Source organism: Bradysia coprophila, unplaced genomic scaffold (assembly GCF_014529535.1).
Source record: "Bradysia coprophila strain Holo2 unplaced genomic scaffold, BU_Bcop_v1 contig_588, whole genome shotgun sequence".
NCBI lineage: Eukaryota > Metazoa > Arthropoda > Insecta > Diptera > Sciaridae > Bradysia > Bradysia coprophila.
The window spans coordinates 508,457-524,240 of record NW_023503827.1 but is presented as its reverse complement, the minus strand read 5'-3'; the positions used below and the strand labels follow the sequence as shown (position 1 = coordinate 524,240).

The 15,784-nt window shown below is 33.3% G+C and overlaps 1 protein-coding gene and 1 long non-coding RNA gene across 5 annotated transcripts in view; one reads left to right on the top strand and one right to left on the bottom strand.

The window, feature by feature from the left end:
- Window positions 1-8,639: 8,639 nt before the first annotated feature.
- The window catches only part of LOC119083335 (3-phosphoinositide-dependent protein kinase 1), a 107,510-nt gene continuing 100,365 nt past the window's right edge, over window positions 8,640-15,784 (bottom strand). For 3 of the 4 annotated variants that reach the window (XM_037193026.1, XM_037193029.1, XM_037193028.1), the window contains 3 exons: window positions 11,895-12,839; window positions 10,120-10,394; window positions 8,640-9,164 (listed from right to left, as the gene is read on the bottom strand). In XM_037193026.1, coding sequence (XP_037048921.1) covers window positions 9,063-9,164; window positions 10,120-10,394; window positions 11,895-12,839 — 1,322 coding nt within the window. In that variant the 3' untranslated portion in view covers window positions 8,640-9,062. Of the gene's footprint in view, window positions 9,165-10,119; window positions 10,395-11,576; window positions 12,840-15,784 lie in introns of those variants that run through there. The other variant, XM_037193030.1, reaches the window with a different exon arrangement.
- Window positions 10,389-11,845, top strand: LOC119083337. Its single transcript, XR_005088843.1, has 2 exons — window positions 10,389-10,921; window positions 10,973-11,845. It is a non-coding gene; the product is annotated as an uncharacterized LOC119083337 (long non-coding RNA).

Genomic DNA, 15,784 nt, shown 5'->3' with positions numbered 1-15,784 from the left:
ACGCAGATCCCAAAACTAGCTCGAGAAATGACCAAATTCACTGGTTCAAACTATACACTTGACGAGGTATACCGCGTTGGCTTTTATTGAAAATCGTAATCGGATGGTTGTTGTCTCCGATAGATTCATCGGTTTCCCATTTGGACCAGAAGGCAACCGGCAGGTATTTAGGGTCCACCCCATGATGAAACGTAGCTATGTTTTTGATAATCGGGTCGTCACTATCAGCACACCGTTTGATGAAATGTAATGCTTGATCCGTGATAAATTTGTCCACTCTAGCCGTTCTCGCTTTGCGATACAAGGTGGAATTATTCGCATACAAAAAACTGCCTTGTTCGCGTTTGGTATTTGTGGTGGATCGAAGGATTTTTCTCTCTGACAACCGAATTCGTTCCATTTGTGCTGACGACGTGATCGAAGGATTGGCCCAAATTGGTGCAGCGTAGCATACGATAGGCCTAATTATCGACTTGTAAAACATTGTTTTGACGTTGCATGAAATCTTGTTGCTTCGCAGCAGGTGCCGTATTTTACTCGATATAATGTTAGACTTGTTGATCACCTTATCAATGTGACACTTTGCTGAAGCATTCTTTGAGAACCATTGTCCCAAGTATCGCATAGAATCAACGTTTTCGATTTTCTTGTTGTTGATACTGATGTTCATCTTCTTAGCGTTGGATCTAAGTTGACGAGAGGTGTCCGTACAGCGACCGATGACATTTAGCATTTGGCTTTTCTTCTCACAGATAACCAACTTCCAGCATTTGAAATATTCGGATATACGACGAAGAAATGAATTGAAAGTTTTCGATGCGAGCTCACAATCCTTATGTGTTCGATAGAACAGCGAGTCGTCTGCAAATTGTGATTTGTTGATACCTGGATGAGTTGGCATGTCATTAATGAAAGCGAGAAACAACACATCTGAAACACAGCTACCCTGAGGAACGCCAGCTGGAATTCTTTGTCGACGTGACAACACACCATTCGTTCTGACCGACATTGAACGATTTTCCAGAAAGCTTTGCACAATTTTGCATAGCCGCATAGACAGCCCAAGATTCATTAATTTGTGTATCAGTCCATTATGCCATACTGTATCGAAAGCAGCTCGGATGTCAAGCAGAACAGCTGTTGTAATTTTCCCATTGTTTAGTCCTGCCATAACGTTATCGTTGAACTGGGCTAACGCGTGTAGAGCGGATCGCTTGGGACGGAATCCAAATTGATCGTTAGTCCAGATACCATTGCTAACGAAATGTCTTCGAATTCTTCTCTTGAGGATGATTTCATATATCTTAGAAATCGTGTTCAGCAGTGAAATTGGTCGCCAGTTTTTAATATACGAAGTGTCTTTGCCTGGTTTTGGAATGGGACATCCAATAGCGTGTTTCCAGGCAGATGGAAAGAAAGACGTTGCCAAAAGTTGGTTGAAGATAACAGTGATTCTCAGTAGATTTTCGAAAGATAATTTCTTTAACACGGTGATTGGCATCATATCGTCGCCAGCTGATGTCTTATTTTGACGACCCATGATTATTTCAGTAACTTCGCTAACAGAAGTCAAAATACCGCGGTCAACATTGGGCAATAATTGTTCAATCTCGCATAACTGCCGATCGTTCTCAATGTTTGCTCGGATCATGTCGCTAAATTTGATGTCGCAGTTTACATTTTCCAACTTGTTGATGGATTCTTGAACGATTTGGTTAGCAGAGCTCTCGTTGTCGACGGTAAGCTTGTGATTTTCCAAGAAATGGGCAGCGAATTCGTTTGCAATTTCGTCAGAATTTGAAACCGAAACAAGCTTGTCTTCGTCTAGAAAAATGTTGTCGATAAAACCAGGTTTTCTCTTGTATTGCGAGAATTGTCTTACTACGTTGAAAGCGTCCTTGCTTGATCGAACTTGTTTAAGTCTCCGATGATAGAATTGACTGAAGTCGTCTCGTAATGAGTTTTTGATCATTACTCCAATTTGACTGATTGAGCTATGTATACGAGCTAATTCTTGTTCTTGAGCTCTTTGATTGTTGACTCGCCTATTTAGTAATCTGCATAAACGTCGTTTCTCTTTGAGGAGACACATTGACCGGCTTGAAATTCGAATGCTGGCCTGTGAAGAGGTCGATGGAACATGCTTGGCTATAACGGATTGAAAAATTTCGTGTACACAGTTGATCATGGCATCGATTTCGCCTCGTTGAATATTTGACGTGGTGGGAATACAAACCTCGTCGAGTTTCCTGCCAATTTCCTCATTAATTGCATCGAAATCTGCTTGATCAAATAACTTTCGAACGTACTTCGACTGGGATTGACTTTCTTCGAAGCTGATGGTGGTTTCTATTGCAATGCCGGTGTGATCGGATAATTTGACGATGTTTTCGGCTGTGCGACTAACAACATCGGCGAGGTCTGAACTGACAATAAAGTGATCAATCAGTGAGCCGGAAGACGCTCTGTGGCAAGTTGGATATTTGGCATGTATAATTCGAAAATCACCAGAAGCGTGTAATGGGTAGATGTTGATGCCATTGGTGTTACATTTGACGTCTCCAAGTTGGGTGTGGCGAGCGTTTAGATCTCCACCAACTATAACACTGCCATCGAATTGATCTAAGAAATCATTGAAGTGTTGATACTTCGCTTTGCACTCGACTGGAACATAAGCTGCGATGAGTGTGATCGGGTGACCATTGGAAAAACACTTGACAACACAAGTTTCAAAGAAATTTGATTGTACACGAACCTGTTTGGCATTAATACTTTTCTCTAAAACGACCATCGTACCACCACCAGCGTTATCCATTCTGTCGCACCGAAACACTTGGTAATTGGGTATTGAAACTCGAATGTGCGGTTTTAGCTTCGTTTCTGTGATAAATGCAATTGCAGGCTTGTAGTAGTTAAGATGGTGAATGAGTAGTTTTTGCTTGTGCTGTGGACCCAGAGCATTGATATTGAAGGCCACTATTCGACCAGACATGATAGTTTTTGAAAAAGTTCGTGTTGCGCTGACATTAGTTGCATATTCTGCCAAAGTAGATTTCTAAGGTCGGAGGTTGATAATTTGTCTGTTACTGATGCTGTCTTCTGGTTTGAACCTTTCTTGGATTTTTGATTGTTAATTGCGCTGGATTTGGTGTCGGATACCTGATTGTTGGCAACAACGCTGCTGAAAGAGACATTGCGTTTAATTTGAGAATGCGTTTTGCTTGCATTGACTGCTGCTTTGCAATTGAATGTTTTGGTTTGGATAGTTGCTGATTCGCTCCGCTCCTTTGTTCGTTTATCAATGATGGGCTTGATGTGTTTGATGAAAAACGTACAGTGATGAAGGTCATTTGCAGAATGATTTTGGTGACAGTTGCAACATACAACTGGTAGACTTTTGTTCGTGTTGCGGGGGCAGGCTGAAGGTGGATGGTCCTTATCGCATTTAACACATCGGTACTTACGATGACAACCGGCTGCTGAATGGAAAAATAGCTGACAATTTTTGCATTGAATTACAGGTGAACGTTTCAGGACTTCCACGCGAATTTTGACGTTTAAAATACCATCAATTGATTTAAAGTGTTGAATGGTGACGGAATTTGGAGTTGTAACACGCCACAAATCGGACTGAATTTGGCGAGACCTGGTGTATCCAGTAGAATGACGTTCTAGTGAGCTGACAGGGATACCTGCTTGTTGCAGTGCATCGGCAATGTGTGACTGCGTGATGTTATTTGGCAGACCCCTGATAATGAAGGCATTAGGCTTGTTATCCTTGTTCAAAAACGTGTGAAATTGATATTTTCTTTCTTCCAGCCATTTCAACATTCTCTCTTTAACTTCCTGTGAAAATGGATTGATTCGAACGCTTCTTTTGCCAATGTTGGACCACATAAAACTATTGTTGTCAAAATGTCGCAGAAGTAATCCATGCAGAGAACCTTTTTCATTGTTTTTAATTGAAATTTCGATTGGTGTAACGTTTTTCTCTTTCTCGATGCCATTCTTCTTGAAGTTGATGAAATTTTTGTTATCGCCGACGTTAGAATTTGTCCAGTCATCACTTGGTTCCAGAAATTCATCGTCAGAGCTGTTATTATCTGAATTTCCGGTCGAATCATTCATGTTTGTTATGATTGGATTGTTGTCATTGATGCGTACACCTGGTGAAGAAACGTTGATTTCTGTAACTGGATCAGCTGTAGAGACATTTTGTTGTTTTCTGTGGAGTGTATTTGTAATTCTGCCAGTGTTGTAAAACGATATGATTTAGTGATTGTTCTACCCATAGAGTCAATAACCCCCAGTATACCTTCTCAAATTTCATTTTAATTTCTGTTACGCGTAATTTTGTGAGAAAACCATACACCTGACGGAAAAAGGTGTTAATTGACTAACCATGCACAGTGAACATTGTTCAATTATTCATAACTTATTACTCCGTGGTAAATCCGGATTATAACCTTCTCATGTCGTCTAAAATCAATAAAACATGGTTCAATTGATGTAACTGACACAATAACCTTAGGAAGATTATTAAAACCAGTTGAGACAGTTTAAACTGTCTACAATTTCAAGTGAACGTGAAAAAGTAGCTCATTTAAAAAAGAACACTTTGGGATAATGTGACTATCTAATTGAGTGCCTTCACAGAGCTATAATCAAATTCCGTCTTTTAGTTAGAGTGTACAGAAATAGTTAAACCCGCGATGCAACCACTAACTCTGCAACATCTTTTGTTGAATACACCGTCTAGGGTTTGATATACAAATTGTAAGACACTTCACCACACTAAACAGAGTTCGTTACTTTGGACAATTTGTACTTGATTTTATAAGAGAAGACTAACCAGCCGTTTCAAAAAGGTTAAAACAAGAGCGTTCCTTTCCTGAAAACTAGTGAGTAAAATAACTTACGAACCTTGTTTGAGTGCAGTCCTTGTATTTAGCCTTCAGTCTTCACACTTGGTAAAATAGAAAGTTCCCAACAAGGCCGTAGAGCGACTAGCATTCTAAAACTAGCCGATCTAATTTTGAGGAATTCTTTTGAAAAACAGCCTACCGAAATCGGACGCATTTTCCCGTGGAATTTTGTATATGTGCTTAGAAACTTGTAGGGCTGGTAGGAGGCTATCAAAAACCGAAAACATGCACTGTTCCCACAGAAATGTCGACAGTTACACGATCCGTACAGGGTTGTCATTAGAAAGGTAATTGCATGTATGTACCTCCGGAGCCTAATGATCTTATTGAGTTTACAATTCATCCACAATGTGCAGTTGAATTTTTAACCGAAAAAGACTGAAAACTTACACTTTTCTCACAGAAGTTTCTCTAGGTACATAAAACGTACTTGGTCCAAGTTCATGTTTTCGTTTTTTGATTGCTTCACACACAAGATTCGAAGAATTTTTTTGAAAGTGGTTCTGCCTTCTAGGGTCGAATACATTTCTGGGCACATACAAAAAATTCCATTGTAAAATGCGTCTGATTTCGGTCGGCGAAGAAGAATCACTCTGTTCGGTAATTTTGACATTTCTTAATGTTCAAAACGTCAAGTTACACTTATTCATATGCGGCTGTCCTGTGACAAAGCTCCGTGTGTGAGTAGGAAAACCACTGAATTAAAATTCGACGCCGTGGCTGGTTTAATAAAGTTATTCACAGTATTCTACTAGTGCATTATCACGTAATAAATGCAAATTTGCGAGAGTTGCTTTTGTTGCTTAAAAGTAAAAGACCAATTTTTATCCTTAAATATTTTTCTGCTTTTATTTCGGTTGCCTTTTTTTACAAATAACTTAAATTGTAAATCGATTATTTATACAAAATCATACACATAAACTTAATGGTTCTAATGTCACCAATTTCTGTTCAAATAATTTACTTAACATTTTCATCATCATCTGCAAAATGATGATTTTTTTTCCATATGTAAAAAAATGAATTTAGTTTTGTAATTAAATAGTATTGCTCACTAACGAAAACTCTATGCTTTTTTAATATTAATAATTTAATTTTTTTATAATGGTTTTACGTACTAGAAATTTATTTATAATATAAAATTTGTCTAGCTATTTTCGAACAAAAAATTAAACGAAAAAAATTTAAAAAAATTTCATTCTTAGATTTACCAATTTTTTTAACTATTCTTTTCCAACTCCGTATAACTGATTTTCATTTAGTATTGTATTTAATCATTTACGATAAGCACAAGCCACAGTCAAACCATCAATCAAACAAACATCATCATTGCTTTTCCAAACTTTCTTTTTCATTACTTTTCATTACTTTTTTCTAAATAGTTTCGGTTTTTCCTTTTTTTAAATTCTTCTACTCATTTTCCATAGCTTTTTCTATATACTCAAACTAACTAATTTTACATTCTAATTGAAATGATGAAATTAATGGTTTTTCCTTTTTTTAATTTTTCTTTAATTCTTAATTTTTATTCAATTTAGTTTTTCTTTCCTTTTGAATATGAATTTTTCATTTAATATCACAAATTATTTTCCTTTTAGTATTTTTTTCTTTAAATTTTAATATATTTTTAAGATTTTTTTTTCTTTTTTTTTAATATTCCTGTGTAGATGTGATTAACTATATCTGAGATTGTTAATTAAAGTTTTTTTTTTTTGCTTTTCATTCATTCTTTCAGACAATACTCACCGTAATATTTACAATATCCATAATATTTGATATCTTAACAACAAATTACATGCGTGTGTATCTTTACTGAATAATTTCCAGACTGCAACAAAAAAAAAACTTGGAAATAAAAAGAAACCGAAACAAGAAATAAAAGAAATTGTTTGCAAGTTTAAGTTGATGATTTTATAATCTTAAAAATATAATCGAAATTTGAATCGAGACATTTACTACCAATGGACACATAAATTGCACAAAATTGTGGTTGTTCAGAAGTCGTTTTAACTGTTCGGATAGGACTATTAATATGTAATGACAGCTCAGACTCAGGTTTGTTCTGACCAACACATTCTCAACTCGCCTCGTCTAAAATTCAAACAGACTTTTCTCAACAGCAGCGATAGAATTATTTCGGATAAATTATTTATTGCTGTTATTTAGATCATTACCATGCCACGTGTCAGTGAATTGTGTTTATCACTAGTGCTTAACACTAAGGGTCTACCAGTAACATATTTTTTATTGATAAAATTTTGTTGCTAAGCATGACTTCGATTCCAACCTTGTGACTTCGATTCCAACCTTGTTAGGCTAGTTATTTATGTATAAATGGGACTTGTACCTTTCGAATACGAGTCATGGATAGATCAGAGAGCTTAGAGTTTTCATCTGCCTTTCGAGATTATTAAACGAAACGAACAACTGACATTCGACTGTCACTTTTCCGGTTAGTTGTTTCCCGGTATGGGACCTTCCAGAGAATTTACACGACTGAACACATCGATTGCATCCAATAAGTGACATTAATGAAAACACTGTAGTGGAATTGGTGTGTGTGTAACAATAAACGATAAAAAATAAAATAAAAAAATCAAATTGTGTTTTAACTTGCGTTTAACAATATTTATTTAAATTAAACAAAAAAAAATTCTTTCCTAACTAAAACTAAACGAAAAAAAAAATATTGATATTTGCGAGGTTTCTTCATTTATTACATTAATTAATTTATCTGCTCTTTAAATTAAATTAATTTAAATTAAATCCGACAAAAAATGAATAAATAAATAGAGGAAAAATTAATTTAGTGATTTAGCATTTTATTTTTTGCTTAACTAACATTTCTCTCGTTTCTTTTGTTTTCTTTCTCAAACGGGCTGTTGGTTTTGGTTTTTTTTTTTTGAAATGTCTTTGCCACTTTTCTATTTTCTTTTTTCTTCATTTTCATTTTTTTCTTTTATAATAATGAACAAAGCTGTAATAGATATCGTTTTATTCCTTGTTTTATGTTTTTTCTTTAATAATTTATTTCATGTTTTTGTTTATTTTAGGTTTAAATATTTATAATATTTTGATTCTTAACAAAATATATTTTTTTTAGTTTCATTTTTTGGGTATACGATTACAATTTTCTCCTTTTTATATATTGGCAAGATTAATTATACTTTCTGTTTTTTATTTATTTAACAATTTTATTAATTAAATAATAAAAAAGACGAAAATTAATAAACTAAATTTTAATTTAAATATTAAATTAAAATTTATTTCTTTTCTCTTAAGATTTTTATTTAGGTAAATCGAAAACAAACAAAAATTTAATGTGAAACACTGAGCAACGTTTTATGTTTTTTTGATAATTTTAATTTATTAAATTAAATTAATAAGAAAAATAACACTACATTTTGGCAATAACATAAAAATAAATTGATTTAGTTGGTTGTATGTATGTGTGTACGTATGATTACAAATTTTTCTTCTTCATTTCGTTTAATAATTCCATTTAAATTCAATTTCTTTTCAACTTTCTCACTTTTTTCCTCAATGTGACTTGGAGTTGTCGAGTTACATTGACGCAGTAAGCAATTTGAAAGGAAATAAAGACGAAAACAAAATCAATTTTTTATTTTAACAATAATTTAAATCATTTTTCCATTCTTCAATTTAACTAAATATTAGTAATTAAAGTTAAAATAAATTAATCAAAAAAGCTTCTTGTTTCCATTTATTTATTTATTTGTTGTATTTACCTAAGTTCTTTTTTTTCTTTCAATTTTAATTTTCTTACAATCGCTTTGCTATTACTATTACTTCTGTCGGTAAATTACAATAAAATCATGTAATTCAACTAGCTTTTTACGAGTTCAAATAAATAATTTTGTTATTTTTCTTCTCCTTTTTATTTAAACTAAATTTAATGACGATATTAGTTTAGTATTTTTTCCGTTTTTTTTTTTCATTTTCTTTAATTTAATTTAATTTTTACAATAACTTCCAATTTCATTTCTTTTTTTTAGTATTAAATTAAACTTCTGATATCTAATTTTCTTATTTGCAAATATTTACACATTGGTTTAAACTCATAACAACGAAAAATGAAAATAATTTTTGTTGAAAAAAACACTAAAATAGTTTGAATTACGTCTGATCACCATAGGTTTGCTGTAGTACTTTTTTTATTGTATGACACCAGTCAAGCGCGAATCCTTGTGGATCCTCTAGGTAATATGTTCTATTTGGCTGTAAAGAAAAAAAAAAACAAAAATTAGAACCAACATTCAATAGCGTTTGTTCATTCTTAATCTCAAGTCTCAAGTCACTCTCAGATTAATATATTTATTTGGTGCGTAGGAACGTGTCAAAAATATTCAATGTTTCAAAGTTCAATAAGCGCATAAAACGAAACATTATATCATCGCTGAAGTACCGCATTCAAGGCCGACAATAATATTTGTAGCAATAGATTAGAAGTTTTAAGGGTCAGAGATTCAGTGATATTTCGCTTGGTGACTGAACTCAATTTCATGTTTAAAATTTACGGAACATTCGTAAAAAATTTGGCGCTTTTCAGCATTTATTCTTTATCTCAAATTGCAATGTATCAGTGCATGCCATTGATGAAAGAAAGTTTTATGAGGGCTGTTCGACGTTCATTTTTTTTTTGCGTAACATTTTGATTTATATAGTCAGGCTGTTGTTGTGACACAACTGAAAGCTTTTCGAATTCAATTGCCCAATGCAAGTAAATTACCTGTATGACTGACTTGCAATATCGAAAAAAAAATGTTTCAAATCAATGAATTTTTCATCGCAATTTAAAATTGCTACATGCCTGCCGTTTTTACAGAACATCGATAAGAACGTTATACCGTAAAAATTGGCCATTAAAAAAATTATTATTAAAAAATTTATTTGTTTCAATGCCAAGGTCAAAAAGTGCAATGCAAAAGAAAATTGATTGTTCAGTTACATTACTGGAGTCGACGTGACTATTGCGAAATAATATTTTGTTTGGAAATCAGTTGAAATCGGTTTGAAATATTGAAATGAAATGGTTTTAAGCAACAGGGGCACAGCCACGGTCGTTAGACTGAATCAATCTATGTCGAAATGAACAAATGGAAATTCAATTGACAGAAAGATTAATGTAAACGAACAAACGAAAATAAAAAAAACAAAATTTTCGAATACTTACTGTATGTACAAAAAATATTTTAAATGATTTAGTTTCAGTTCTAAGCTCAGCACTCCATGGTATTTCACCCTTTTTCACCATTTGTACGGGGTCCACATAAATCAATCGGGGTCCCGTTGTCAGTAGCAGCATTCGCTTTCTCGCAAATAAACCTTTTCGTTTGTTGACAAATCCCTGTTTGATTATCACCTCACCATCAACGAATTGATGCCATTTGTCCATTCTTTGTTCGGCCAATCGACGTTGTCGTTCATATTCAGGTATGTTTAATATATCTACAAAATTAAATTGAAATTAATTTCGTTCGAACTATCGACTGTTAGCACTTGCACTTTATTGTATAATATAAGCGATTTGTACATGCACCACAGCACCAATTGCCTAAAGCGCAACATAGATATCAAATTTAATTTAAATTTAAACTTTACAAGCGATTCTATACCACATAATGTTGTTACTTGATGCGAAGCACTTGTTTACTTGCTATGCTCATGAACACACCTCTGTCATTCGTAGGATTCACGGATAGAATCGGGGAAAGACATTTTTTGACTGAATTCTACAGAACTTTCAGAAGATCTTACTGAATTTCAGGACTTTTTAGAAGACTCCGGATTTTTTTAGATTAATTTGATGTTAATCTCACAGTTTAATCGTGTTAATTAAAGGAGTGCGTATCACTCAGGAGTCTAATCTCCAAAATTAGGTCAAGTACAGAATCGTACAAAAATTCTAACACGGCGCTTGTGCCACAACACACGACAATTCGATGAAAAAGTGAAACTTTCAACATGTTGCACAGGTCGGTCCCAAGTTAAACCAATTTATGAGATGATGATATTTCTGATTTAAGTTCTTTGGCAGTTATAGTGTGAGAAAAACAACAACTTTTCTACGTGCAAATCCAACATATTGACTAATTAATGTGTCATTTCACCATTTCGATCCAACCAGCAAACATTTTTATAAATCTTACACTATGACAACCCACACCGTTAATTTTTATTGGAGCAATCAGCACGATTCAGGTTGTGAGTCATTCGGTGTATATAAATTTGTGTAATGCATTAGAAGGGAATTTTTGTGGAGAGTTTGTTGTTCGTTCAATTTTTATTTCTTCGGAAATAGAAGATAGAACCGTCTATGTCAACCGAATTTGTGTCGTGAATTTGTCTCAGCTGCTTTACCCAACTGGTCCACTCATATACTCCACTACTTATACGGCTTTATCATAACTCCCGCCCGCGTATGACTTGATAGTCGTATGAAGGCGTATAAGCAGTGTGTTTGTGTGAATGGAACGTTGATCAAAACCATGACACAAATTTAGATGGCATTGCCTGTATATTTTAGAACCAAGAAAAAAAAACTCTCCACAAGGAAGTCAGGCTGTAAAACGTAAAGTAATAGTAAGGGAAAAGCAAGAAGAAACACAACAAAAAATAAAAATACTTTTGTAATGATAATTTCATGTTTGAATCTATTATAAGTTGATCATTTTCAATCTAAATCAAACAAACCAAGTTACAATGAATTGTTTACGATGATAGAAACAATCATTTTAAAATTAAATTGCTGAAGACAAATTTAAAATGCGAACAAAAAATTTTATCGTTAAAATCTAACAAAAGCACAGGAAAAAAAGAATTCATTTAAGAGTAAAGATATTAATTTTGAAAGTAATTTTAGCCACAACAAAATACATTGAAAAAATGTGACAAAAAAGGCAAAAAAAATAGCGAAAAAAACACACACAAAAAGAAACAGAAACTAACTTTTAGATTTATCCTTAATTTGCATTGGTATTGATGTTCCCAATTCCAAGCCAAGCAGTCTTGTAAGCTGTCGATCATCCAAACCCGGTTCTAAATGATCAGGAATAGTGTATTTGTTCAGCAATTCATCGTCGTCGCCGAATACTCCCGGTAAATATGGACAAATTTGTGGTGGAGTCTGTTGTCTCAAGCCTTCCCATTTGATGCCATCGAAAAATGGATGCATGCGTATACTGCGATAACAGTCCGGCTCATCACCCATTCCCAATCGCTGTTCCGGATCGATTTGTAGCAGTTTCTGGACCAAATCTTTGGCGGTCTCATTGAAACCGTCCGGAAATGTGAGATCCAATTTAAGTATCTTCTGGAATATCAGATATTCAGTACCGGCCCGGAACGGTGGCAGACCGGATATCATTTGATAGATTATACAGCCCAATGCCCATATATCAGCCGAATTCGATGCTTGTTGTCCGGTGAGAATTTCAGGACTCACATACTGTGCCGTTCCGACGAAGCTATTCGTTCGCTTTCGGTGCTCATCGAATTCGACTTCTTCTTCCTCGTCATCCTCTATATCGTCGGCTTTTGCCGAACCAAAGTCAGCAATCAATGTGTGCATCTTTTCATCGAATAAAATATTTTCCGGTTTGAGATCTCTGTGGACGACGCCCTTTTTGTGCATATTTTCCAGTGACAAAAGCAGTTCGGCTGCATAGAATTGCGTGCATTTCAGATCGAACGAACCAACTTTATTGATGTACGGCAAGAGGTCGCCATGTTTTGCGTAGGTCATAACAAAATACAGATTTTTGCCATCTTGGAACGTACAGAAGAGATTTACGAATCCGGGAACACAACTCAACTTATTCATAATTTCACGTTCTCGTTTGATGTATTGTTGTTTTTTCTCTCGGAGTATCAGTGATTTCTCACAGACTTTTACTGAAAAAAAAGATAAAATTTTTTGTTAAATTGGTTGTTGATTTTTATATCATCTACTAATGATGGTTATCTACGCCGATATCAAAAATTTAAATATTTTTCAATTGACTTTTTCTTATTAACGTTTTTTTGGGAATATATCTAAATGTCATGATTATGTAAATCGTTGAATTGGATCTGGTTTTCTGTTTCTCTTGTGTATTGAATAACATTTTGAGATGAGCGAACCACCGAAACTGATAAATGATGTGATATTTAAAAAGTTATTTCAATTAAGCATCGTCATTAAACGATGATACATTTCAAATATCTCTTAACGTTCACATAAAATTTATTGCGATTGGACTTGCGATAAATAACAATATTTTTATTGACGTTAGATTGTGTATATGCGTGGATGCAGTGTGAACTTTTATTTCTGCTGTTTTATTGGAATTCAAAGAATTTATAGGTTGAAGTTAAACTACAACATTTCGTTGAGTATATTATGGCACAATAAAGTATCACAACGGAAAGAAACATAAATTCATTCTTTTTTTATCGAAAAGAGGATCGCAAATTCAATTAGTGTTGCCATTTCATTGCATGGAGAATCAGATGATTAATTTCCTCTGAAAGTCTCTGAATTAACATTGCAATTAATGTAATTAATAAATTAGCGAAATGAATCTCTTGTAAATCTTAATCGCTGTGAGAATTGTGTGGATTCTATGAATAATTGTTCATTCAATGGAGCGTCAATGCTTCCGTTTAGTGACAGTTACTCTCATCTGTTTTTTTTTTAAGTTTTAGTATTTCCGAAATAAAGTGGTTATCATCTTGATTTTTATTAAATTTAATCCGTTTCCGTTTCCACCATTGCCTTATAAGTGAATCTTTATTATTCTTTCGAAATGAAAAAGATCGTGTTTTTTATTCGTCTTCACATTATAATACATGCGTTGCATTTGACTTTAAACAGGATGAGCTAAGAGTGCCAATTCGACGATTTGAATGAAAATAGCATTGATCAAATCAAATTAAAATTCCGGTCACATCAACTGCATACAAGAGAAGTCAAATTTAATAACGACTCAAACATAAACTACACAAAATGATTCATACACACTCATTCATTCATTCATAATTACAACAACCTCAACAAATATATATAAGTTGAATGTCCCATCAATGGTTAAAGCTTTGGAATGGAATGTTAATAACGGCCGTTAAATTTAAATATTACTCAAATTGTATATGTTAAAAACGTCGCATAGATACGCCCATTTTTAATCAATATGGTTTTCGTCTACATTATGTTTTACAACAATTTTTTCACATAGTTTTGGCGCAATTTTTAACATCATGGAAATTATACATATTTGATGACAATTGTGTGTGTTTTTTACGGAAAGTTTTTTTTTCTTTCTTCTTTGAATTAGTGAAGTTATGTCTTTGCACATAGTTTGTTCGTTCAACTTTATTAATCATTCTAAACACATAACACATTTAAATTTAATATTTTGACAAGTTTTCGAAATAATAAAATTTGAAAATTTATTCAATATTCATATTTGGATGTCTTGGATGTAGGTAAATATGTATTATATAGCTAGATAGATAACATGAATGGTAATATCCCCGAAAATTGTATTTGATGTTTGGTAATATTTCTATATACCAATCGTACAACATTTTACATGCTAAAGGAAAATATATCTGTTCATTGGGCCGAAAATAAACGTTCTCGTTAATTAAAATTGACAAGCGATTGGAAATGATTTACCTAATTCCTTTGAAAAAGTATTTTTCATTCATATTCGATGAATGTTTTAAAAGGTTTCACTTTTTTGTTTAAAATTAATGTTTTCGATTTTAATAACACACACAGAAGAAAAAAATGTTTGAAAATTATATCGTTTATTGATAAACAAATTCGTTAATTGAACGTGGAAAATATTTAATTTAAGATCAATCATCATTTAACATAGACTTTTGGTTTTTTGTGTGTGCGAAAAAAAGGTCAAGCTTTATATAATCGTCAATTAATGTTTTTCAGAGAATCATAGACCATAAGTGAATGTACCGGGGGCCAGTGTTCAGAACAAACAAAACGAAAAATTATTTATTTTTTGTTACAGCTTCGAACACAAGAAAAGGGTTTTCTGGCTACCGATTTTTAAATTGCAGTTAACAGAACTACGTTAGAAACGCTTTGTCTTGCAAAAAAAGTTGCATCCACCCACAGTTCCTTACGTTTTTTAGACTTTGAAGTACTAGATTTGTTAGAACAACGCTTACATAATAAATCTATTAGACATTAAACATGAAAGAAATCATTCTTTTAAGACAATAGTATGAGTGGAAACAACGTTCGTCAATGTGCAAAATTATAGTTTATAATAAAGAAATGAAATTATTATCAAAATGTCCAATTAAATTATTATTTTAAACAAACTAATAATGTAGACTAAACATACCTCCATGAATCACATTTAAATAATCTATAAACTCGCACATATTGAAATTATCTAACACCACAAGCACATTGTTAAAGCATTAGCATTTGAAATTCGAGAAGAATAAATACAAATCCGCACGCCTTATGGCTTTACATAATTTCCCTAGCGCCAGTCACGGCCTATAATATTAAATGCTTATCAAGTCGCCAATACACACAACTCGTATAGAATGAAATGTTAAAAGACACACATTGAACAACAGTAGAGAGAAAAAAAAACAACGGCCTATACGACAGAAGACAATGTTTGACTTGAAAATACATTCAGAAGCTCTTGGAAAGGAATAAAAATCACACTATCCACATAGCATGTATGGTGATACAGTTTAAAAATAAACTATTTCAAATGTGACATTAATTGGCTTACACACTATAAATATTCAAAGTACATTCTGAAATAAACGTTCGAGGTTTTTTCTGTTGTTTTGTATTACAACAAAAATCG